This window comes from Neltuma alba, unplaced genomic scaffold, assembly GCF_004799145.2.
Source record: "Neltuma alba isolate B1F8T4 unplaced genomic scaffold, ASM479914v2 tig00012416_pilon, whole genome shotgun sequence".
NCBI lineage: Eukaryota > Viridiplantae > Streptophyta > Magnoliopsida > Fabales > Fabaceae > Neltuma > Neltuma alba.
In genome coordinates this window covers 154514-182037 of record NW_021636907.1, presented here as the reverse complement: position 1 = coordinate 182037, position 27524 = coordinate 154514, and the positions used below count along the sequence as shown (strand labels likewise).

Below are 27524 nucleotides of genomic sequence, written 5' to 3'. Positions count from 1 at the left end.
ACAATGATGATCACCTTCTTGTTCTGTTATTTCCTTCTTTCTCTTGCTTTCTTCTTCACTCTCAAGCTCTTCGTTCAAAATAAGAAGTTCAAAAACATCCCACCTGGTCCACCTTCTCTTCCCATTATCGGCAACCTCCACCAACTGAAAAAGCCACTTCATCACGCCTTTCACCGGATTTCTCAACGTTATGGCCAAATCTTTTCTGTTTGGTTTGGCTCTCGTCTCGTGATCGTTGTGTCATCGCCTTCTGCAGTCCAAGAATGCTTCACCAAAAACGACATCGTCCTGGCAAACCGACCTCGCGTTCTCCTCGGTGAGCATATTGGCTACAACTCCACCACCTTAGTGTTCACTCCCTACGGCGACCACTGGCGCAACCTCCGCCGTATCACGGTGGAAGAGGTGCTCTCGAACCACCGTCTCAACAAATTCTTGGAAATGCGAAGAGACGAGGTGAAGCGCCTGGTGCAAAAACTTGTTCAAGACTCAAATAATACGGTGTTCGCCAAAGTGGAGATGAAATCAAGATTTTATAAGTTGACCTTCAACAATATGATGAGAATGCTTTCTGGCAAAAGGTACTGGGGAGACGACAATGAGGTTGGGGATGTGGAAGAGGCAAGAAAGATTCGAGAGATTATAAAACAACTGGTGTCTCTAGGAGGGGTAAATAACATTGCAGATTTCTTGCCCATACTCAGGTGGTTTGATTTTGGTCACTTGGAGAAGAGGCTCAAGAGTTTTGCCAAGAGAGCCGATGGGTTCTTGCAAGGTCTCATTGATGAGCATCGAAATGCAAAGCAGAGAGCAAATACTATGATCGACCATCTTTTCAGTCTCTAAGAATCACAGCCTGGGTACTATACGGATCAGGTTATTAAAGACCTCATTTTGGTAAGTGAAATAATAAATAATGTTACGCTTTTACCTTTTTTACTGCATGCAGTTAGATATCTTTTGATTGCATTGTATTATAAGACGTGCATGCAACCTATGTTGAAGTTGAGTGAGTACAGAGTATGCTCAGTATCTGCCTCATTCTAAATTTATGATGGTTAATTATGGAAGAATTTGAAAGAAAAAAGGGCTAAATTATACAAAAATTCTCTTGAACTTTATGTCATATGTAAATAATTCCTTAAAATTTTATATTTATGTAGATAATTTTCATGCTATTAGTTTTGTCATTATTTATTTGCAAATGGTTTAAAGTTTAGGGGTTTATATGCATATAATTCTAAGTGAGGGGGTTACATATGAATATAAAAATTTAAAGTTTAAGGGGTATAAAATTGATTGGTTTAAAGTTATGCGTAGGTTCGAAAGGCTAGGGGTTTCTTATTAAATTTTAAAAGTTAAAGATGTTATTGCACATATTCAATTAATACTATATTGTGAAAGGATTAAGTAAATAGGGAAAGGGAAATATCTATCGAAATAGGCGGCTCAGCTTGTAATTAAGAATTTGACTTCTCCTTGTATTGCAGAATAACGCAAAATATACTATATACTTCAAAATGCTAATTGTGTGACCACTCACTAAATTTAGTCTAAAATTGAATATAAAATTTGTATTAACTGATTTTACTTTGTTAATTTTGACTTATAGGTCCTGGTCTTTGCTGCAACGGATACTTAAGCTGTAACTTTAGAATGGGCAATATCTAGTTTATTAAACAATCCTCATGTGTTGGAGAAAGCGAAAAAAGAAATAGACACTCATATAAGGCAAGAAAAATTAATCGATGAGCGAGACATCTCAAAACTACCGTACGTACAAAGCATCGACTCTGAAACACTTCGATTACATACTGCAGCATCATTGTTGAATTCACACGAGGCTTCGAATGATTGCACCATTGCAGGATACAATGTTCCGCGCGGAACTCTTGTGTTAATCAATGCTTGGGCCATCCATAGAGATCCCCAAGTGTGGAGTGATCCCACAAGTTTTAAGCCAGAGAGATTTGAGAAAGGAGAAGCAAACAAGCTAATTACATTTGGGTTGGGAAGATAAGCATGTCCTGGAGAAAGTTTAGCCCAACGAACAGTGGGGTTGACTTTGGAATTGTTGATTAAGTGCTTTGAATGGAAACGAGTAAGTGAGGAAGAAATTGACATGACAGAAGGAGCAGGAGCCACCATGCCAAAGGTAATTCCTCTGGAGGCCACGTGCAGAGCACGCCATCCAGCCATTAACATGCTTCTTTCTTAAAATGTTGTAGAGGATAGCTTGTGCATCAAAAGACATGGAGTTGTGGGAGTGTCTTGTTGCCAGGAATGTTTCTATAAAGAGTAAGAGAAGAGAAGAAGAAAAAAGCAGTGCATGATGTTTTTAAGCCATAGAGAACATTTTACTTTACGCTTAATTCGCTCCTCATATCCTTATCTTATAAGATGTAAGTTGGGTTAAATGGAAATTTTTTTTAGGATAAAATGGAGACCCTTGAATATAAATTACACTATTAATACTCATATTAAGACAACAATGACTTTTACAAAGTGATAAATTGTATTTATCTTTACATGCACTTAAAGACAAAAACAATGAATTTGATTTTGTTGTAGTAATGTGTTGTTGGATGTTTTAAATAAATAAAAGCGAGGAGTATTATATTTATAGACCATGAAGTGATGTCTTGAGGAAATGCTTCTTGAAGCAATACTTCTTTAACTAACAGTTGTAACCGATTTATAAACCAATGTGACTTAAATAACGAAAGGTTTACTTATTTAGTAATTTTTTCATAAAGGATTACACCTTTTTAATATATAGGATTTCCTTAAAAAATAGCACAACATTTCACAAAGTGGTCGTTGTCACGCGTTTTCATTGATGTCTTTAGAAACCAAAGAAACCAACATTTCTTTTAAAGTTGTAACTCTCTGCACAGCACTTCATATAAATTTATATAAGAATATAACTTTTCTGAAAACACATCTTTTCATTTTAAAAATATTCCAACATTTCTTGCTATATCTATTGCGTTAAGAGAACGGGAACATACAAACACACACGAATAATTTCCTTCTAGTTCTGTTTTCATGTTTTGCATGAATAATATTTCATCAGTTCGCTGAATTGCATCCATGTATCATCTTCATTGATCGCAGCAATGATGTCCTTTCATCTGTCTCAACAATGGTATGTGTTTCAAGTAGTTACTCCTCTGGTCCTATTTATAGGGTGGAGAGAAAAGTTATTTTTCAGTCCTATTTATAGGGCACTGAGAGAAATTTTTTATATGTATGTATAATTTTATCCCTCATTTATTATTGTATTGACTTTATTTATATGAAGTATAATGTATATTAAATAGGGATAAAGTTAGAAAGTCATTAAATTTTAAATGAGAGTTAATGAAGTTTAATAGAGATATATCAGTCGGTGAAAGAATAACTAACTAAAGAAGTTGGATTTAATTATTTGATATATATACAAGAGTTCGATGGAATCAATGTCTATGTTTGGATGAATTTGCTATATTGAGTCTTGTTTGTCCTTGTTCATTGGCTGTAGAACTTTGTTTTAATTAAAAAAAAAAGGGACTTATGGGAGCATAAAGACAGAAATGCTCCCACACTTACTGCTTATGAGAGAGAGTTTAATATTTGTCATAAATGCTCTCAGACAGAGTCCCAGAGCCTGCAATTTGGATTTGGATTTTAAAAAATATGATTTCTCAATCATAAGCCAAAAAATACGGAATTGCAGTTCTGGCAAATGAACAGTAATTTTCCCGAGGATCTTGTGGGAAAAGAGGGAAAGATAATGAGCTCAGTTGTATTTTTCACTTATAGATAAGTTAAAGAGCTTTAATTAGATACTTGAACCACTTTATTCTGATTTTTTTAGATCTAATTATGACTTTTCATACGTGACCGCAAATTCAAGATTTATCAAGTGGATAATAACTTGGGAATCAATTTGAGTTTTGAGGTTTTTGATTCTTTTATGGATTTTCAATGGCCAAAAGGGGTTATGAAAGTGTCTCAGGCTCTTCTATATGTAATACTCCTAACTCAGCTCACTCCTAATTCCATATGTAAAGCAATAGACAAGATATCAGTATTCAGCTCACTCCTAATTCCATATGTAAAGCACGACCTCACATTTTACACTAAAAAACAAATAGATGATTATGGACGGAATTTAGCAGCCAAATTCTTTTCATTGCCAACTTCTTCATTGCAAATTGATTGGCGAAGAAATGTTCGCATGCAAGTATATTTGTCAATTCTAGATTTCTATCTTGTATTAAAAATATATAATAAAATAAATGGTTAAGGTGTAAATTTACCCATTAACTTATCCTTAATGTGTGCCAAATACCATCTACTTTTCTTGGGTATAAATCTACTTTTGCAAATTTAAAATGGGTGTAAAAATGATAATAATGTTAATTATGATAAACATCCGTTACTACAAGAAAAAGGTAATTTGTAGCGGTTAAAATGATTGATTTGTAAGTGCCAATTGTAGCGGTTATTAAAACTGCTAAAAAAACCCCTGATGCAAATAGTTTTGTAGCATGTTTTCCAAATTGTTACGCAAAATAGTAAACCGCTACAAATATTTGTTGCAGCTATATAACTGCTAGTAATGATGCAATGAATGTGATGATATTGAGGTAGTTTGTAGCGGTTAGAAAACAGCTACAAAGGCATGTGTAAATGTGGGAAATAAAATTTGCAAATTTGTCGTAGTTTATTAAACCGCTACTAATGATGGGCATAAAACTTCATCTAACAAGAACCAAAAAATTCAATTTGACAGCAAAATTAACCACTACAAATGGGAAAATTTTCAAAAAATGGCGCCAGCCAGTAGGGTTGCACATGGGCAGGGTTGGGCAGGACAGGACCCTTACCTGATGCCCAGCCCGAAGAATGAACGGGCTGGAAAATGTAGGCCGTTGCCCGGCCCTGCCCATGAAAAGCCCTATTGAGTTTGGGCAGGGCAAATACGGGCTGGACAAGGCAGGCTTCTATGCCCAACAAGTCAATATACTATATTAATTAACTAATTATTTATGTTTCTCTGAATAATCTAATGTAACTTTATATTAAAATGGCAACTTAGCCTTGATTTTGTTATTGCTAATTAATATCCTATGAAACTACTTTTTGTAGTAGCTAGGAGGAGTGGACTATGACAAAAAAAATGTTTGTATATTTTATTAAACTTAATTGTTTTTCTAGTTTCTAACTCTCAAAATCATTCAAAAATAAGTAAGTATAATAAACACTGAATATTGATGCAACAGTGAGTTTGATTTGAAAAATAAATATGAGGCAAATAAAATATATAAATAAAAATTATATATATTTTTGCGGGCAGAGCCAAATGGGCAGGGCAGCATACCGTGCCCGATGCCCAGTCCTGCCCAACAATTTGCCCAGCCTGAATATGCCCAATAGTTCTTTTGGGCCAATTTTTTTGTGGGCTTGGGCGGGCATAGCGGGCAACCGGGCTTCATGAACACCCCTACCAGCCAGTAGGAATTTGCGGTAGCTATTTGTCCTTTCTAGCGGTTTAAGAACCGCTACAAATGTTAAATTGAAATTAAAAAAATTATTTATCAGATTTGCAATTAAATTTGAAGGAAAAATATAATAAATTAAGTATGACTTACATATATAATTTTGCAATTAAATTTGTTATCAGATTTACAATTAAATTTTATGTTATATAATTTCTAACATTTTAAATATTTAATAAAAATTACTGATGAGAAGATTTACAATTTTATAATTATAAAAGTTAAAAAAGTTTTTGAAATGTTATTTATGAAGATAAGGAATAAATTAGAAAGAGTAGAAGATAAAGGTAAATAAGTCTTGCATGAAAAAATGGAAAAAAATATTAGCAAATGTAGATTAAATAATATAAGAAAATAAAAATAAATTAACAATTGAAAATACTTACAATTTGATAAAATTGTAATAGAGAAGAGGAGAGGAGTAACAAAGGAGAGGAGGAGGAAAAGTGTGAAAAATGAGAGGGAGGGTGAAGGTATTTATAGAGGGTGGATGAAATTTGTAGCAGTTTATTTTAGTTTGTAATGGTTATTTCTTGTAGCGGTTTTTTACCATTTGCATTGAAATTTTAAAAAAAACTTACTAATTTTTTTTTAAAATTGTTTGGAATGAACTGTTAAAAATTTAGTTTTTATCACCTTGTCTGAAAGAAGATATATAAAATCAAATAATTAGAAATAATTATAACACCTATATATTAAAATTAAAACATCTATTGTTAATTAATGTAACAAAAATGAACCGATATTATATGTAAAAAAAAAACCTAACAATTGGTAAATTGTCATCTCCTTTGGAGAAGAAATTTTCAAAATTCGTTGGTTAGAAGGGTTCACTATCATAAGCGATGTCATCACCATCATCACCCGTATCATAAAGATCTCGCGGCTTGAGGTGAACCACCATACTCCAATCTTTATGTTTCTCGTTCTCAACATAATAAACCTGGTGTACCTTAGAGGCAAGAATATGTATGGTTCATGATCTTCAAATTCTCCCGTATGAATGGGCCCGGAGAAATTAATAGATGTGATGCCCAATTCGTTAGTAGTGAGTCCACATGAAGTTGTCGTATTTGCCTAACAACACTTGAATAGAGTGACAGTAAAAAGTCCTTGGTAATTTAACTCAATAATATCAATCAGTTTTCCGTAGTAAGGAATGCCTCCAAATCATATGTCACTGTCACTAGTACTAGCATAACTCCTCATTCCAAACGTGCCAAATACTCTAGAGTTTTGTAGGAGCAAACCCTGATCACGCGCTACTGTATAGAATTTGAACCCATTGACATTATATGTAGTAAACCTCCTGGCATCATCAAACGGACCATATGCAAGACTTTTGAGTTCAGCTATGTGGGGATTGTTGTCATTACGTATTCGACATGTAAACTAACTCAGAAATTCTCTGTAGACTCTCTTGTCAACCTTAACAGATGTTTATGAATAAACCTGTAGTTGTCACCTGACATATCTTCTAAATTCCCTATGGTGTTATTTGTTAGAGAAGGCAATGATGAAACAATTTTAAATATAAAAAAGAAAATAAGGGTATAACTTACTAGAGAAAAGGTTCAAATTGAGTGCAATTTATCAAAACATGTTTGTGTACTTGTAACTTCTTAGTAGTAGTCAGTTTGAAGTATTCAAACGCTCCAACTAGTTTTCCAACAGGAGGAAAGAAATTGCTCAAATTGGAAGGACTTGGTGGACAATCATCAATACGTGGGGGCAGTTGAAAGATGTCTCAATGTCGTCAAAGTATTTGGAATAGAAAGTTAGGACCTCATCTCCAGCATAACCTTCTGCTATTGACCACTCTGGCCACATCTTATTCCTGACATAGGATTTTAATTTTCCTAAACACCTGCATGTTTAATTAATTAATAATTATCTATAATTGAGATTAAAATGTGGAGAATAGAAAGAGATAATATAATGCACCTTTCAATAGGGTACATCCATTGATATTGAATTGGGCCAGCAAGTTTTACTTCTAGAACAAGATGGATAGTAAGATGAACCATGACAGTGAAGAAGGATGGAGGAAATATTATCTCCAAATGACAAATTGTCAAAATTATTTTATTCTGCAGTTGATCTAGCTCCTCAAGTATCAAAACCTTCACACGTAAGTTTTTGAAAAATGAACACAGTTCCACCAAAATCATAGAGACATCAGGAGGGAGTGTGCTTTTAAGTGCCAAAGGAAGTAATTGTTGCATCAAAACATGTGAGTCATGACTCTTCAACCCAGTAACCTTTCGAGCCTACAGATCAATACACCTTGAGATGTTGCTAGAATATCCATCAGGGACTTTTATTTTCTTTAATGTTGACAGGAAGATATCCTTGTTTTTCTTCGTCAATGTGAATTTAGCTGGTTGAAACCTGTCATTATCATCAGGCCAAGCATCTGGATGAATTCCAAGGGCCTGTAAATCTTTCCTAGTAGAGGTGGTCTTTAGACTTTCTGGGTTCGTTGAGCAACGTGTATAGCACATTATCACACACATTCTTTTTGATGTGCATGCCTTCAAGATTGTGGCAGATCAAATTAAATTTCCAACAAGGAAGGGTGAAGAAGATACTTCTTTTTCGTCACTGCATTGGCTGACTATCAGATGTACCATGAGAATGTCGTTTTGGCTCGTTCAACTTTGTTAATCTTATTGAACTTGACATCAACACCCTCTTATTGTCAAAATATATCTATGCTAGATAAAATAAGAGAAAGATCTCTTTTTTCTTGTTTATTATTGAAGTGATTTCATTGCAATCTAAATCTATGCTTGGAATCGAGGAACTGTCGGTGCCCTATGAAGCACCATTTATGACTATGTGGAAGGCACACAGTTTGGAGTCAAAGTTACACTCAAGACAAGCCAACCTCGTATGCACATTCCAACTGGATAATGTTCCCAACCCAGGAAAATCACTAATCGTCCACATTAAGGCTGTGCGGAGATTAAAAAGCTTTTTTCTCATATGAGTTATAGGTTTCCACACCAGTAGTCCACAGCTTGATCAATTCCTATATCAATGGTTGTAGGTAGACGTCTATATCATTTGCAGGTGCTTTCTTGCCAGGAATGATCATGGACAGCAAAAAAGAGCTTGGTTTCATGCACATCCAAAGCGGGAGATTGTACAAAATTAACACCACAGGCCATATACTATAACTGGCACTCATGTTACCAAAGAGATTAAAACCATTGGTCGTTAATGAAAGTCAAACATTTCTAGGATTGACAGCAAAATCTGGAAACTCTGAGGTGAATGCTTTCCATGCCTTAGAATCTCGTGGATGTCTTAACCTGCCGTTTAGATTTTTGTCAACATCATGCCACCGCATATGTTCCACCATTTTTTATGACATATATATTCTCTGCAGCCGCGGCTTTAAAGGAAAGTACCTAAGAATTGAAATATGAAAAAATATATTAGTTTATTAACAAACTAATTTTAAAGCAAATATATTATTAGCACATTAATGATATAATTTTTAAAGAAAATTAAAGCAATTATATTAGTTTATTAATGGAATAATTTTAAAAAAATTAAAGCAAATATTAAACCAGCTAATACCTTAGAACCTTTGTAGGTTTCTTCTACTTTTCCCCCTTTCGTGTGTGTCTTGCACCTTATACAAGTCTCCCTACTTGCATGCTCTCCATAATATAACATACAATCATTTGGGCAGGCATCAATTTTCATGTAGTTCAAGCCAAGCTTGTTAATCATCTTCTTGGCTTCATAAAACGATGATGGGAAATCCAAATGAGGGAATGCATCTGTCAGTAATTCCAAGAGCATTGACAGTGCCTTGTTTGTGATAACACATAAGCATTTTATATGATATAACTTTATCAAGAATGATAACTTTTGAGTACTTTGTACACTCATGATATAAAGGCTTATCAGCCTCATCTATCAGGTCAAAAAAACTTCAAGCAGGTTTGTTTCTTACGAACTCTAGTTCAGGTCCCAGTGCTTCTTCAGTTGATATGTGTTCGTGAACCCCAAATGCATCACACACATCGTCATTGATAAGGTCAAACTCCTTTGCTTCATCTCCCATTTAAGAAATTGCAGGAGTTAACTGAGCAATCATATTGCGTTGTTCATCATGGAAAGACCAAATTGTATAATTTTATGGGAAAGGCTTTAAAATTCAATGGTCTCTAACAACATCTTGTTGCTGCCACTTGTTGAAATTGCATTTAGGACACGGGCAAAGAAGCTTACCATTAGTAGTTGCATGCGCAGAAGAAAATTCTAAGAAGGAGGTTAATCCAGCCAAATACCACCGGAACGTATGCGGCAACTTGATCCATGTCTTATCCATGATTTATGCAAGTAAGAGCAGGGAAAGATTTCAGAGAAAAGCTCAAATGGAAGTGTAAATGGCATTTGGAACGCCTAAGATGGCTAAAGGGGAGAAAAGTAACGGTTAACAATCTGTAGCAGTTAAGAAACTGCTATAAATTGAAATAAACCACTACTAAGACCAACGGTCAAAAATTTATAGCGGTTAAATAATCGCTACAAATCTCGAGCGTGGGAGTATTTCAAATTTTAAATTTTGTAATGGTTGTATAAAGCGCTACTAATTGGAATTTGTAGCAGCTAATAAACTGCTACAAAGTTTAGATGAGGAGAAAAATTTCATTTCAAAATTCAAAAGTCACAACTGCTACTAATTTGGAGTTTGTAGCAGTTTCTTAAATGCAACAGATTTTAACCGCTACTAAATAAATAAATTTCTATTATTCTATATAATTCTATATATCCTATATAAGTATTCTCTATATTTATATAAATATTCTATATAAGTATAATAATTTAATAATTTCTGTTTAATAATTTAGAATTGAATTATATATTATTTTATTAGTATTTATTAATTTCAATTTCAACTTTAATTGTTACATGTTAATTTAATTTAGAAATTTAATTCATTTTTAATTTTTTCGAATAACTTATAAATAATAAAAAAATTCTAATACTAATTAAACTATTTAGAATCGCATAAAAATTAAAATTCAAGTATTAATTACAGTAATCCACAAATAAATTATTCGATAACTGTTCATGAAAATAGAAAAAATCCTTAAATGTTGGCCCTCACTAACAACTCTGCAAAATCATTCGTATTGGTCTAGGCCTGGGGCTGGGGCTGGGGCTGGGGCTGTGGAAGATCATCGTCCTCATTGTCTATCATGATATCGGGCAGCACAGGAGCAGGAATACTAGGAGTTACCTTTTGCCAAACAATCTCTATCATCGTATTGACAGCTTCCATCCGCTGCTCATATTTGGCCTACATCCTGGCCTCAAGAGCCTTAAGTCGAGCCTCACGAGCCTGAAGCCGGGCCTTAACAGTCTATATCTCCTCATGAAGCTGCTCGACTGATGGCTCTCTCAGATGCCTCGTGCCAGAAAGGGGTCTGGTGTGATGCTACTGCTGACTGGGGGTCCTCGCCTCAGACAACACATGACGACCCCAATTGTAAACGGCACTAAGTGTGGCACCAAAACCGAGTCCCTTAACTCGTCCTGGGTGCTTGGGTCTAGCTAAGCCTACATTGAGTGGGGCGGTGGGGTCCACAACTAACCCTTAAGACTCTCAAAGTTCTGCAGCACTCTAGGTCATCCTCTCTTGCCAAGACAATTTAATCAATTTAATATTTAAACATTAAATTAAATGAAATTAACAGAATATTAACAACAAAAATGTGAACATTAAATTTAAACATTAGATTTAAATTAAACGCTCAATAAATAATAAAATTATAATTAAATACTAATAGCAACTTCCTCAGCCTGCTCAGATTTAGGAGTGCCGTCCCTATGCCTATGGAGCTGTGGTCACATCTCGCCATAGGTAGGTGTTCGTCCCTCCTCTTGCTGCATCTTCCTCCCTTGCAAATTTATAATAAAATGAAAAAATATTTTTATTATTTAAATTCATATATATATATCTACATGTACATATAACTTGATTAAATTTACAGTATTACTCATAATCTCATTATCAGTCACAGCAAATGTCTTCAAACCGGCCGTATGTTGGATATCTTGATGGTTGCGGCTCATGGTATTTCTTTAAAAAAGATGCTGCAACAAAAATATAACAAAATTAGCTAACTTGTATGACAACAACATAACAATAATGCAATAAAGTCTTACCCTCTACTTAGGTGTCGCCTTAAACTGGACAAATGATGCCCAGCCATTGAGAGGGATGCCATCTGACACATCTGCCTGCATCTCCTCCAAGGGTCTCGTCCCTCGCCTTTCTTTGCATTGTATGGGTGGCCCCTCCTATTCTTCCAGCCCTCCCCTAATTTCTTCACTGCATATGTCTTCATATTATCCTTGACAATCAATTTTTTCTATAATTAAACAATAAAATTATAATTAATCACTAAGAAATTAAATTCATAATGTCACTCATAATTATTTAAAGAAAGATATTTAATTGTAAATTTTAATTACTAATTAATTATACCTTTAACAGCTCCCAAGCGTCGTTCTTGTTCCTCCGTGGTATCCTCTTCTAGTTTGACTTGCAAATGGGAAACAATGTGTATTGCCTACCCAGATAAGTCAAATACCAGTTGAATAGATGTCCTCCCAGCTCAATCAGTTGACTGTGCTCATTCAGAGGAATTGTGACACATGCAATCCTGTATGTAATGCATGTCCTTCACGTTCAGTTTCCCCGTGGACCTATTGCTAGCTTGGTCTACACAATTAAATTGATCATCAAATAATATCAATAACATTTAATTATTAATACTAAATAACTTATTTTACTTACCCACAACCTCCACCTCCCAACCGCTCCATTGTCCACTAGGTTGACGCGACTGATTCTGCTGCTGCTGCTTGTCCTCCTCCTCTTTCGAGCCTCATGCCTCTCCATCCAAATCATCCTTGAATCCGCCATTATCCCCCTTCAGGTTGAGATCGAAATGCTCATTGATTACTTAATCTTCCACGCTGATCATGGGCCCCTCATCGTCCTCTGGCTTCTCGAACAGCCCAGCTTGCTCAGGATGCCAGGGGCGTCTCATAGACTCAACGGGGTCTTTATCGTGTCGACGAGCCATGCTATTTAAATCATAAATAATTAACTAAACAATACAAAATATAAAATTGTTTAAATATGAATTTAATAAATTCTAAACATTTTATAATTATCTTTCAAACCATAATGATTAAAAAAAACCACCTAATTCAAGTTTCTCGAATTAAATAAAATACTAAAAATTGTAATTAAAATAATATCACCCATAATGTCTAATAAAATTAATTACTAAATAAACAAATTTTATCATTAAAAATTAAAAATAACATGTAAACCAAAAAAGATTGAAGACAATAAGATATATAATCATCACAATTAACTAATTGAACAATCTAAATCACATATAACTAATGAAACAAAATACAAAATACAAACTTGTTTAAATATCAATTTACTAAAGTCTAAACATTTTATAATTATCTTTCAAACTATAATTAATAATTAAAAAAACCACCAAATTCAACTTTCTCGAATTAAATAAAATACAAAAAATTGTAATTAAAATAATATCACTGCTAATGTCTAATTAAATCAATTACTAAATAAATATATTTTATTATTAAATAATCAAAACTTACATGCAAACTACAAAAATTAAAAACAATAACATATATAATCATGAAGTCAAATAATATAATCAGCAAACCAAAATAAATATTCAATTAATACAACACTAATTAAATATTTAAAAGCTGTAACTATTAAACAAAGTAACTAATAAATGAATATACATTGAAACCTGGGTAGCTGGAACTATATCTGGAGCTACAGTAAAATTCTGGAAAAACTTTAGCTGAACTTCCCTATATGCACGTGCCAAAAGTGAAACAAAGGGGGGAGAGGCGTTTATACAGATGTCGATTGTTTGTAGCGCTTCTCATAAAACTGCTACAAATGTTGATATTTGTAGCAGTTTTCGACAAACCACTACAAAATTATGACATGTGTCATGTCTGTGTTGAATAACGCAACACTTTCTCATTGTTGTTCAAGAAGTTGCAACAAATTGCTCAACATTTGTAATGATTCTTCTATAACCGTGACCAATTTATGAACTTTGTTGTGGTTTAATTCCAACTGCTACAAACATTAAAAATGGTTCGCCTTCTACTTTTTGATGAACTACTACAAAGGAACCGCTACAAATAGTTTGCTGTGGTTATTTTTTATGAACCGCAACTAAGAAACCACTACAATTATGAAGCCAATCTCCCATCAATTGGCAGGATGGTTGCGCCAAATTTGTAGCAGTTATTTTACCATAAAATCACTACATTGTGTGACACAAAATGATGGCAGAGCAAACTGATATAGATTTGTAGCGGCTTTATTTTAAACTGCTACAATTTTCATATTTTGTAGCGGTTTTTTTTTAACCGCTACAAATAAACCGCCGCAATTTTTAGTTTTTTTTTTGGTAGTTTGGCCATAATCATATCGTAGTTGGCAATTTGGGGGAAAATAAAAATAAAAATAATCTTTTTTAATGGGAAATGGGCTACATTACCATGGTCAAGTAATTCTTTTATAACCCCCGACCTTAAATAAAATTCATCAAAAATTAAAACATTTTTCTTGAATTTGTCCCTAATTAATGGTTGGCATTTTTATATAATTATTGATGAAAATAGGATGTAGTTTTAGTGTTGTCATTTAGCTTTTCTATTGTATAGTTCTAGTGTTAGATGCTGCATTTTGTTATCAGTGGTGTCTTGTACTACTCTATAAATACTATGTCCCTTGTATTTTCTTAGTGTGGTGTAATATACAGATTTCCAACTAATGAAGAATTGATAAGTCTATTCAAGCTACGTGTTTGGATAGTTTTGAGTTGTGATTTTTTATATGGTATTAGAGCCAGATTCGGATCTTGTCTCATTAAAGAAGACTTGAAATCGTGAAGCCTAGAAGACTCGCGCAGGAACCCTAGACAAAACTTTGTTAATAAAATGGGTGTCTATCTTCCGATCCTCTCTTTCTGCGCCCATCACACACATAGGGAACAACAATTGTTCCCTATATACTCACCAGGACTGAAATTACACAATGTGGCCATGCACGATGCGGATTGCCCTGCTTGGTAAACACAAGATATGATTCATCAATGACACATGGAAGAAGAGTGACCAAGAAGAAAGTTTGCATCCCCAATGGGAGCGATGCAATGCCATGGTACTCTCATGGCTGATAAACTCAACTCTGAAAGAATTAGCAAGCAAATCATTTATTTCTAGAATGCTTATGATGTTTGGGTTAAACTCAAAGAAAGATATGATAAAAAGAGTGGTTCGCAGATCTTTGCACTGCATAGAGAAATAATCTCCCTCCGGCAAGGGTCAAATTCCATCTCTTCTTATTTTTTAAAATTGAAGGAACTGTGGAAAGAGCAGACAACACTTGTAGTGATCCCTTCATGCACTTGTTTGGTGTCTAAGACTTATGCGGATGCAATCTAAGAGCACAAACTTTTACAATTTCTAATGAAGCTGAACAAAATTTTAGGCCAAGCAAGAAGCCAAATTTTGCTTATGAATCCACTCCCTATGGTTAATGAGGCCTACGCCATGATTGTGCAAGATGAAATGTAGAAATTGATTTTCAATGCTGAGAAATCCATTCTCACATAAGGAATAGCCATGGCAGCAAAAGGGAGAGGATGTAAAAAAGGAAGAGGTCGAGGGGAGGCTATCCTTGAATGCGTTTATTGCTATAAGACGGGTCACATAAAGGAAAATCGCTTCCAAATAATTGGCTCTCTAGCTAATTTCAAGGGCAATTGAGAGAAGCAAGGAAAGGATCCTGGTCAAAGAGGAGCGGAGGCTTCATAAGGATCAGATGTCCACTCTCATACTATAACTATAGTTGCTCTAATGTTCACACATGAGTAGTATGAAAAGATCCCGGAGCTATTGAAGAGGGACAATGAGTTGGCTGTTCATGCATTAACTGGTACAGGTCTGCTCACTCCTATATCTCACTTTAAAACCGTTTACACATTAGATTTTGGATTCGGGTGCAGCAACACATATGGCTAGTAAATTAGAATTGTTTGATCACTATAGAGAATATGATGGACCTATTAAGTCAATTAAAATACCAAATAGAGATAAACCCCCTATGTCATATATAGACATTGTAACTACTAGCAATAACATTGTCATGCATGATGTTTTATATGCTCCGCGATTAGAATTTAATCTTATGTCCATATCTAGATTCAATAGAGGACAACAATGCATGGTTGCCTTCTTCCTTGATTTTTGTTTACTGCAAGGCCTTCAGGATAGGAAGATGAAGCTAATTGGTAGAGAACTTTAATTACCATGTTGTTGATTATACTGTTGGTAATACCCTTACCTAGGCTGTGAAGTTGATGACGTTTTTTGAAAAGCAAGAAAACTAACGACGTTTTATTTTTCCAATAAAACGAATCATTAGATGTGCCTCTTGACTAGAGAATCAAAACAATTTTAGAGGTGTTTATACAACAAAAATATCTTTAAAAATATTTTTTTCGTAAGTCGAGATAAAAGCTTTTCTTACTTATCTTGTTCGCTGTAAACTCATTTTCATAAAAACCCTTATATGCAGGTTTTAAGAGAGTGATAGATTCAGTAATGGAGATGGAAATGAGTGGGCAGAGCTCACGGTGATCTACTCAGTCTGATCACAGGGCAGGGATAGACCTCCATGCATTGGATCGCAACGCGGACCAATCGTTAGTACTTATTTCTCATCCTCTTAATGCAAGTTAAGAGCAGGCCGGGATAAATTAAAAAAGACAAACAAATTATTTAACTCTAATACAATTGACTTGATATATCAATTTATTATACAAGTTAATTAGGGAAACTTCATAAACATGGAAAATAAAATAGATTAAGAGATCTTACATTTAGGATTAAAACTAATTGTTTAATTAATTCTTACACCTAGGAGCATAGGTATTTAAATACATAGTACACAATGTATATACGTCTAACCATATATTTTTGTGTGTCAGATATATTATGAATGATGTATATTATTTGTGGTCAAACTGATAGTTTTTTGCAAAATATAATTAATATTAAAATAATCTAATTATATTCTTTTCCAAGCACTTGATGAACGCAATAATAAAACATTGGGTTTGTACACGAAAATAGCATTTCTCGACTGACTGAATGATTATTTAATTATGTATATAGGGAGAAATGTATTTACAGTATTAAAACAAAAATTAACACTATTTATTTGAGAAAATTAATCATTTAATTCATATAATTTTCATTTACTTAAAACTCAGTTACTGAGTTCTGTATCAATATAATTTAGTCCTAATAGATTTTTAATTGTTTAATATATCAGTTCTTGCATTTCAAAAAACAAATAGGGAAAATGACATAAAAAGAAGTTGGAAATTGCAATATTCTAATTCAGGTACCTAGGAGTTCAAACTCCTAGAGGAGAAAGTGGTGCCTAATATGGTATTTTGTAAATATAATCAAATAACTAAAATACCCCTGTATGAGATTTTTTTTGAAAAAAAAAGCTATCAAATTTGTCATTACTAATACATTTCTTGTCATTAACTGTTTAATACCTATCATTGTTAGTTTACAATTTATTAACTTATCATTGTAAATATATTTTTTGTCATTTGTTCTTCAATACTTCTTATTATCAGTTCATAATTTGTTAATAAACTTTTTGATATATACAAGGGTATTTTTATCATTTAACTACATTTGCAAAATAACCTAATCAAGCATCATTTCCTCCCCTGGATTTTGAAGTCTTAGGTGTTTGAATTAGAGTATTATAATTTTTAACTTTTTTATGTCATTTTCCCAAAATATTATAAGGATTTATGTTATTTATTGAGCGTTAAATACGAAAAGCCTTACGGTTTAGTGCTATGGGGACCCTTTTACAAGTAGAAGGTCACACATTCGATGTTGCTTGTAGCCTAGTATTTATCCCTTTAATTAAAAAAAGATGAATGTTTTAAACACTTACAATTAATAGATTAAATTATACTGAATCAAAGTTCAGGGACTGATGTTAATCAAGTTGAAACTATACACAGAATCAAAATAATTTATGAACTTATTTTGAACTAAGTCAAAACTCTGATGAACAAATTAATTAAGTGATTAATTTTCCTATATATTTTATTAAGTACAAAACTTAAAAAAAAATTTAATCATTTAAAAATTATAGATTAAAAATTCTAAGTCTAAACCATTTAGCATCAAATTTACATAATTAGATCAAAATGAGCCCATTTAGCATCTAAATATGAAACGCCCGTTTCTTTCATCTTATTTCAAAAATGTCAATGCGTATAGTAAATGAGCCCCTGAAGTGGTCATCACCTTCATTTTTTTGGTTTACAAATTACAACTACTAACTATTTAATATCTACTATCTGATACTACAAAATAAGCATTAGGCTTCAAATAAATAAATGATAGCTGTAAGTGGTGGATTCTAGATTTCCCCCTCTTCGGGTCAGATGAAACTCCTAAGTTAACTTTTCGCATCACTTGAGGGAAATGTATATTTAATACTGCCTCTGGTCCTTTCGTGTAAGTGGTGGATGAGATTAGGCTTAATATTCACAGAGATTGACAAATTAACATTACTCATATGTACAGAGACGATCTAACTAATTCTGATAAGCTAGTTAAATTGGCTCACAGAATAGACGGGAATTTTGTGCTTCTGGATCAGCCTGCAACTTTTGCTACGGAGGCGGACATTGATGAAGGATAAGGCTGTCTTTTGGTTTGCTTTACTTTTATTGTTGATTTAATGAAGCTTTAGTATTTATTTTTTAAAAAAAGTAGATTAAGAAATCTTGTTAAATTAGTTATTTATAATAAACATGTGTTATCTTTCTTAGAATACACTTACTAATAATGTGTATTAGCTAGGATTATCATTTGATAAAATTTTTAACATGTGCAACTACTACAAGGATTACTTTAAAAAAAAAAGGACAATTATAAAAAATAAAGTGAATTGGGGTCTTATATTTAAAACCAAATTAAAAGTCAAACCAGTTTTTATATTAAGAATGAGAGCTAGCAGTATCTTCCAACGGACACTATTTCAAATCCCCAGTGTCTCACCTAAACATTTCTTTGACAAATTTGAATCTCCACAATCAAGTTTATCAATAGATAATGTGATTCATTTCTCAAATTCTGTCTGATATGTGGATACATTTGGAAAATTAGCTGAGTTTTAATCAGATTTTAATTAACAAATGTTTTGCATTAAATATAAAGGCAGTTTTGAATTCAAGAATTCCGTTTCATATAAAAACAGAAACTCTCAATTTTTTCATAGTCAAATCAAAAGAAACTCAGATTAACTGTTCACACAATAAATGATGGTACAAACGCATATTTAATTACTAGAGTGTAAAATCAATTTATTTATTTTTCAAATTGGTTACTAAAAGTCTCATATAAATATACTCGTATACAACATCACCAACGGTCTTCCTTTTACTTTTTGGGCCAAACATACCCTCATCCATCGTCTTCACGTAACATGAAAACGATGAAGTGAGGAGCTACTTTCACTATATTTTTAGTTATTATCTCTCTCTCTCTCTCTCTGGCCATTGCATTCAAGTTCATGGTATGCTTCTCAATTCTTGTTCTTTATTGTAATTTGTAACACATAATTATATATATATGAATATAATCAGATGGTTATTTAATTGATAAGGACTTTTACTTAATTAAACGCAAAATTATTAATTCACATTGAAATGTATAATGATTTATTTGTATATTCTTTTTTTCCAAACATAAAAGAGGTTGATTTCTTCTCTGCCGGAACATTCCTTAATAATATTTGTTTTTTTACTAGGCAGATTTCAGATTTATATTATGAAACCAAAAAGAAAAAAATGGATGAATAATTTATATATATCAACTGAAAAAATCAAGATATGAAAAACAAGACAAAGATTCTTCCATTAATAACAATGAGAGTTACTTTTTCTTTTGGGAGAATTTAAAAAAAAATACCTTTAAATTTTAAAACTTTACGTCAATCTTGTTTCCTATACTTTTAAAACGCAAATGACAACACATTTTTAAAGCCATTCCTAAATTGGAATTTTAAGATTTTAAAGGTATTTTCTTGGGATTTTTTTTCTTTTCTTTTGTTTCTTTTTCCTTTGACTTCCTTTGATCTTGATCTTTATATCTTCGCTATTGATGGTTCTTATTATTGGACCCTTTACAAATTTTTCAAAACATTAATAATGATTGTTTTGGTACTGCAAAAATCCGGCCCCAAAATCATTAACAATTTTGCTAATGAACTTCATTGAGGTGACATTTTAAAAAATTTTAAAACTTTTGACAAATTCAAAAACAATAACTAATTTTAACTAATTTTCTTAATCTATATTTATGTGCATAGTAACATGTCCTCATAACAAGAACCAAAAGGCAGTGAAATCTGAGAAGAGAGCACACGGAAACTTGGATTTGTAAAATGACCAATCGAATATTATTGATTCAACTATGAATATTTATAGTACAAAACATGAACCCATAATGGGCTAACTAGTATGGAACACCGGATGGACCACCGGCCCAATACAACTCATACAATCAGTATCCTTAACACCCCCCTTCAAGTTGGAGACTATACAGATTAATAGTTCCTAACTTGCGTATCATGGCCTCATGATCTTCCCTCCCAAGAGCTTTAGTTAAGACATCTGCTAATTGATTCTGACTATTTACATGTTGTAAGTCAATGACTCCTTCTTGTAGTTTTTCTCGCACGAAGTGACAATCTATTTCAATATGCTTCGTGCGCTCATGGAAAACAGGATTACTAGCAATATATATAGCAGCCTTGCTATCACAATAAACCTTCACCGGCTCAAGCCCTCTCCCATCCAAATCTCTAAGCATGCGTGTCAACCATGTAACTTCAGAGACGGCAGATCCTAAAGCTTTGTACTCTGCTTCAGCGGAAGACTTAGATACTGTTTGCTACTTCTTAGATTTCCAACAGATTGGAGAACCACCAAATTTGAGTACAAAACTAGTCACTGATCTCCTTGTGTCATGGCAAGCTGCCCAATCAGAATCTACATAGCATTCTAAGTTTGTTCTATTGGTTGCAGCAAGGAAGATGCCCATTCCAGGACTGCCCTTTAAGTATCTCACCACACGTGTGGCTGCCTCCATGTGAGATTTCCATGGAGCACTCATGAATTGGCTGAGAGTCTGCACCACAAAACATATGTCAGGCCGAGTCATGGTAAGGTAAGACAACCTACCTATTAGGCGTCTGTACACAGAGGGGTTTTGAAGAAATGGATCCAGATCTGTTTCGGTACTATGTCTCTTCTTATTTGCCTTGTTGGATGCCATTTGGATTCCTTCCCGTGACAGTCTAACACTTCTTTCCATAGGAACTTTCAATGGCTTGGCACCACTTAAACCTACATCTGAAATAAGATCAAGAGCATATTTTCTTTGACTAAGAACAATACCTCTCCTGGACCTTGTCAATTCCAATCCCAAAAAGTATTTAAGCCCCCCCAAATCCTCAATTTTAAATTTCTAGTGTAGATGAGTTTTAGTTTCATTAATTTTGTCAATGTTATTTCCAGCAACCACAAGATCATCTACATAAGCTAGAACCACAGTAATATCATGTTTATTTTGTTTAACAAAAAGGGAATAATCATATCTACTTTGTCGAAACCCCCCTTGTATTAAAGCCTCAGTAAGTTTGGCATTCCACTATCTGGATGCTTGCTTGAGGCCATATAGAGACTTGTTTAGTTTGCAAACTTTGGTGCCGACAAACTGATCAAACCCCTGAGGAATTTTCATATAGACCTCCTCTTGTAGGCCCCCCTGCAGAAATGCATTGTTGACATCCATTTGGAAAAGATGCCAACAATGCATGGCTGCAAGAGTTAAAATACACCTAACTGTAACCATTTTGACAACCGAAGAGAAGGTCTCAAAATAATCAATACCTTCTTGTTGACTGTACCCTTTAGCTACTAAACGGGCTTTGTAACGTTCAACACTACCATCAGAGTTATATTTTACCTTAAACACCCATTTACAACCTATAGCCCTTTTACCTTTTGGATTATCGACAATATCCCAAGTGTGATTCTGCTCAAGAGCTTGCATTTCCTCTCTCATGGCAGTCATCCATTTGGGATCCTTTGCTGCATGCTCAAAGCTATAAGGCTCAACAACAGTGTCAGTGGAAAGTAAATAATTCTTATAATCAGCAGAAACATGAGCATAAGTAATATATTCATGCAAGGGATACCGGCACTTGACTTTTCCTTGGTTACTATCAACTGTGTCACCAAGACAGACATAATCATTGAGCCAAGTAGGGGATTTACTGTTCTGAATAGGTCTATCAATTCCTTCTACATGCTGTTCAGTATCAATATTAACCTCATCTCCATGGTGATCAAGAATATCAGGAGGGTCAGCAGATTCATTGTTAATAATGGACTGTCTAGGATTAGACTTGGTGGAAACATGATCATCATAGGCAAAATAATCCAAGGCAGACTTACCAGTCCCTGATGCTTGATTATCAAATGAAATATCTTTAAAAGGAAACTTGGTTTCCACAAAATTGACATGTCTACTAACAAACATAGTCTTGGTCTTAAGATTATACAATAAATAGCCCTTTTGATTAGGTGGATACCCCATAAAAATGCTGACTTCAGCCCTAGGCTGAAATTTATCATTATGACAATGAGAGACAGCAAATGCAAGACATCCAAAAACTTTCAAATGTGTCAAGTCAGGCTGTTTTTGATATAAAAGCTCAAAAGGAGTTTTATAATTCAGGATTTTAGAAAGGAGTTCTATTGATCAAATAAGAGGCAGTCTTAATGCTTTCCCCCCAAAACTTAATCGGAACACCAGAATGAAAGATAAGGCTTCTAGCTACATTAAGCAAGTGTTGATGTTTGCGCTCAACCACCCCATTTTGTTGTGGAGTGTAGGGACATGTTGTTTCATGAATAATGCCCCTCTCAAGAAGAATACATTTTAGTTTAGTGTTAGTGAATTCTAACCCATTGTCAGTTCTTATTCTTTTGACAATAGTAGAGAATTGAGTACTAACATATTGTAAAAAATTAAGTAACAACTGAAAACTATCACTTTTATTGATCATTAGGAAAGTCCAAGTACATTTAGAGAAATCATCAACAATGGTAAGAAAATATCTATACCCCTGATAGGTAGGTTCCCTATAGGGACCCCATATGTCAACATGTACCAATTCAAAACAACATGAAGAAACAGAAACTGAATGGGGAAAAGGAAGTCTAGCTTGTTTAGCTAGAGGGCAAACATCACAATTGACATTAGAAGGACCTACAATTTCATTCTTTATCTTGTCTATATGCCTAATGACTTCTAACGGAGCATGTCCTAGTCTATAGTGCCACAGTTGAGAGGTTTCTTTCCTTGTGTCTTTTGATGGAAGATTCATAAGAGCATTGTCCAAGGTTAAAATTTTTCCAATCAAGTATAACCCACTATGGATTCTACCAATCACCTGAGACCTCCCAGTTAAAATCTCCTGCAATACACAGAACTCAGGCTAAAAAGAGACAATGCATTGCAGTTCTTTAGTTATTCTAGACACAGAGACAAGATTATAACAGCATTCAGGAGTATAATAAACATCACGTAGTATAATGCTGTCAAAAAGTGTTACTGTGCCAGTGTGTGTGACCGTAATTTTATCACCATTAGGCAATCTGATTTTCCTAAGGGGTCCTGAGTAAACCATAGCACTATCAAGCAGAGTAAGACTACTAACTACATGACAAGATGCTCCAGAGTCTAGTATCCAATGGGTTTTACAGAGATCAGAGGGGAGTGCATTAATATTACCTGAAATGTGTTCCTCAATGTAATCTGCTGTCCCAATCATATCTTCATTACCATCACTCTTGAGAAGCTGTAGGATCTTATTGTACTGCTGTTGGGTGATAGAGGTTTGATTTCCCGAGTTGTTTGAAGGTATAGAGGACTGAGGTGTCTGTTCTCCTACTACTCGATTCAGGTGGCCTATCTGAACCTTTCTTCCTCTGAAGTTAGGAGGATATCCAACTAACTCAAAGCATTGCTCTTTCTTGTGGCCTCTGCGATGACAATGACTGCATTCATCTTGGGATCTTCCCCTGCCACGTCCTCTTCCAGATCTCCTTCCTCTAGTTATTGCTGCATCAAATGGGCTATAAGGTTGCTGTGAACATATAAGCCTCTGATCCTCATCTTGGGAGATCATGGCATAGGCTTGGTTGAGAGTCGGTAATGGAGACATTAAAAGAATTTGTGATCGCGCTTGTTGAAAAATGTCATTCAAGCCCATAAGAAACTGAAAGAGCCGCTGCTGCTCTACTATTCTAATGTATTCTTGAGCAGTTTCACACTGACAGGTGGGCAAGGGAACTAACAGTGCATATTCATCCCAGAGTTCCTTGAGCTTAGATAAATACGCAGACACAGTAACTGTCCCTTGAGTAATGGAAGAAATACCTTTGAGCAATGAATAGATTTTTGCCATCCACTTTGTGAAATCTCTCTTTGACATCAACCCAAACAATGTGCGCATTCTCAGAAAACACTATACCATTAGCTACCTCCTTATCCACTGAATTGATCAGCCAAGAAAGGACCACAGCATTACAGCGATTCCACTGTTCTTTGAGATGTGGTTCATTGGTGCGGGTGTATGTGCCTTCGATGAAACCCAATTTATTCTTCCCTTGTAATGCCAGACGGATAGCACAGCTCCAAACCAAGTAATTGTTGGAACCGGTGAGCACTTGAGAAACTAAGGTTGTAGCTTGTGTGTCCGAAGGGTGCAAGTAAAGAGGGTGATTTGCATCAATTGTGGGGATGTTGGAGGCTTCAACTTTGGAAATTGCCTTATCAGCCATCGCGATAATTTCTTGAAGGAATGTGAACAGATTAACTAGTGAGAAGACCAGTTCAACCACTGGTGATGGGGGAGAAGAACGACGAAGTGTCGTGGATTACTCAACTGCGTGTTGGGAGATGGACAACAAGGCGGTGAACGGAAAACGCTGAATGATGGGAAACTTTGACAGCAGCGGATAGCCTATTCTTGAATTCTTTCCGTACGGACGTAGGAAATGATGACTATTAGCGCCTCCGTGGTGAGTATTCTCGCCTTCGTGAAATCTTGACGGTGGGCGAACTCCTAGGGCGCAAGGATAAACTCTAATTGAAAGGGGAGCAAGCTGGATTGCGATTCTTGGGTTGCACGAGTTCCAGAACTTGCCTTGACAAAACGATGACAGCAGCAACCATTTACACCATTACGGTTCTGCAGGCAAGGAGGCAATAGGGCCTTCAACTTTTGCCTTGGACTAGGCTCAACAATCGGACCTGGCTCTTGGTACCATGAGAAGAGAGCACACGGAAACTTGGATTTGGTAAAATGACCAATCGAATATTATTGGTTCAACTATGAATATTTATAGTACAAAACATGAACCCATAATGGGCTAACTAGGATGGAACACCGAATGGACCACCGGCCCAATACAACTCATACAAACAGTATCCTTAACAAAATCTCCTTTTTCTCTCTGTTTTTTTTTTTTAATAACATCTTATGATTCATATGAGATTTCTCGTTTATATCGTCTCTTGGCATTAATTACTACAAACAAACACACATATGTCTCTTAATGGGTAATAGGTGATTGTAGGACTTGCCGCAAGAACCTGATGTTACCAGGGAACTGTGGTGGCTATGGAGTTTGTGATGCATGGTTGAGTTTAAGAAGTTTGGAGAAAAATCAAATCCTTCAAACTGCAATTGAGTGACCCTTGTTCTACAAGGCCAATGCGAATGTGATATTATTTGTCCATGAAATGAAACTATATATATTTATTATATCCATGAGATTAATAATAGTACAATGTTATTTGTCCTTTTGAATCGATAAAATATATAATGTATCCTTCAAACTTGTGAAAGAACTATTGATTTATTTTCTTGTACCGATGGCTAAATATAAACCTACAATGCATATCAAAGTCGAAATAATTTTATTATCAGTAACCAATTGTTAATGAAATTTTAATTGACATACTATATATATATATATATATATTCATCATTCAATATAATTTTAATTGACATACTATATATATTTATCATTCAATATAATTTTAATTGACATACTATATATATTTATCATTCAATATAATAATTTTCCATTGAATGATTCAGTTTTTTTTGGAGACAGAGTCTCCTAAATTAAATGTCCGTGCATGCATCTAATATGATTTTAGTAGTCCAAAATACGTTTAGTTATTTTCCAAATTGGTAAAACATCCCCTATAATATAAATACTTGAATGCACCAGAACTCGTCCACCAGTCATCATCTTCACATAGCATAAAAAAGATGAAGTTGGGACCTACTCTCACTCTATTTGTCATTATTCTCTCTATTTTTGGTTGTCACACCGGGGTTCATGGTACATTATTTCTTCTATTAATATCGGTTAGCCATTTTTTAAACATCTTATTAATAAATTTCTATATAATTATACACATTACATCCATATAAACACACTTAGCTTTGATTTAACAACCCATTTGGAAGCTAACCGGACTGTTGTTTTCTCTTCTCTCTACTGCCCAAGTTAGTTCGAACCCCTGCCTCTCTCTAATTGCCAAGCTCATCCCCTTCCCCAGCTCTTTGTTTTTTATGTGTCAAACCTCTCAAATGGGTCGATGTAGGAGGAAAGGATGAGAGACTGAGATTTTCTAATGGGTTCTAAATTGAAGTATGTTTATGTGAGGCTATTAAGTGAGACAAAATAAAATGCTATGCTTCAGTATAGAATACATATATTTTTAATTTTGCACTTTAGGACAAATAAAATTTCACTCTTTATCATAACATTTAGGGTTAACATTTGCCAACATATGTCATACTCATACACACAAACCCCACATGAAATGGTGAAGTGATCAGGAGCTATTCTCAATCTATTTCTAGTTATTCTCTCCTTCTTTGGCCATTGCATTCGAGTTCGTGGTATGCTTCTTTCTTCCATTAATATCAACTAGTTACATTTTCTTTTTCCTTTTTACTTCCTTCGGTCTTCATTATAAGGTCGATCACTCTCCATGGTTTTTAGTATTAGAACCTCTAAACCTTTTTTCAAAATATTAATAATTATTTTCTTAAATACATGTCCTTATAATAAGAACCCTAGGGGCTGTCATTTGTTTAATAAGTGAAAACCTTACACCGTTACATTGTTTTCTCTCTCTCTTTTTTAAACATCTTGATTCCATGTGACATCTGTGTTTATGTATCTTGGCATTACTAAACACATGCATTATCATCGAAAATCGAATGAATAATTGCTGTATTAATGATAAGGTGATCCTAAGATTTGTCGCGAGAAGCTGATGTTAGTAGGGAACTGTGGTGGCAATGGAGTGTATGACTGCGTGGTTGAATTTAAGAGGAAGTATGGAGAAAAATCAAACCCTTCAAATTGCGATTGTACAACCATTGTTCTACAAGGCCAATGCGAATGTGATATTATTTGTCCATGAAATGAAACTATATGTGTTAGTATCTGATATTAATAATGGTACAATGTGATTTGCCCTTTTGCATCGATCAAATGGACCTTGTTATTATGATCCGGATTTGAAGAAAGATTTCGATTTTCTAAGTAAAAACCTTTTGATCACACAATTTGTCATCAAGCTTTTGTAATGAATTTTGCAACCAAAATTTTAGAAAACTGCTGCAAATCGCCAGTGAACTCAGCTTCATGAGTTCAG

At 34.3% G+C, this 27524-nt stretch overlaps 2 protein-coding genes and 1 pseudogene across 2 annotated transcripts; 1 reads left to right on the top strand and 2 right to left on the bottom strand.

Annotated features, from left to right (window-relative positions):
- LOC114726958 (cytochrome P450 81E8-like) lies at positions 1-2218 on the top strand (annotated as a pseudogene).
- An 18439-nt stretch (positions 2219-20657) lies between these two features.
- On the bottom strand, positions 20658-21041 carry LOC114726966 (uncharacterized mitochondrial protein AtMg00240-like). The gene has a single exon (XM_028913675.1). The coding sequence runs from the start codon at positions 21039-21041 to the stop codon at positions 20658-20660; it is 384 nt and encodes a 127-aa protein (XP_028769508.1).
- A 375-nt stretch (positions 21042-21416) lies between these two features.
- Positions 21417-24619, bottom strand: LOC114726965 (uncharacterized). The gene is made up of 4 exons (XM_028913674.1): positions 24310-24619; positions 23389-24215; positions 23047-23250; positions 21417-22391 (listed from the first exon to the last, which is right to left on the bottom strand). The coding sequence occupies exons 1-4, from the start codon at positions 24617-24619 to the stop codon at positions 21417-21419; spliced, it is 2316 nt and encodes a 771-aa protein (XP_028769507.1).
- Between the last annotated feature and the right edge of the window lie 2905 nt (positions 24620-27524).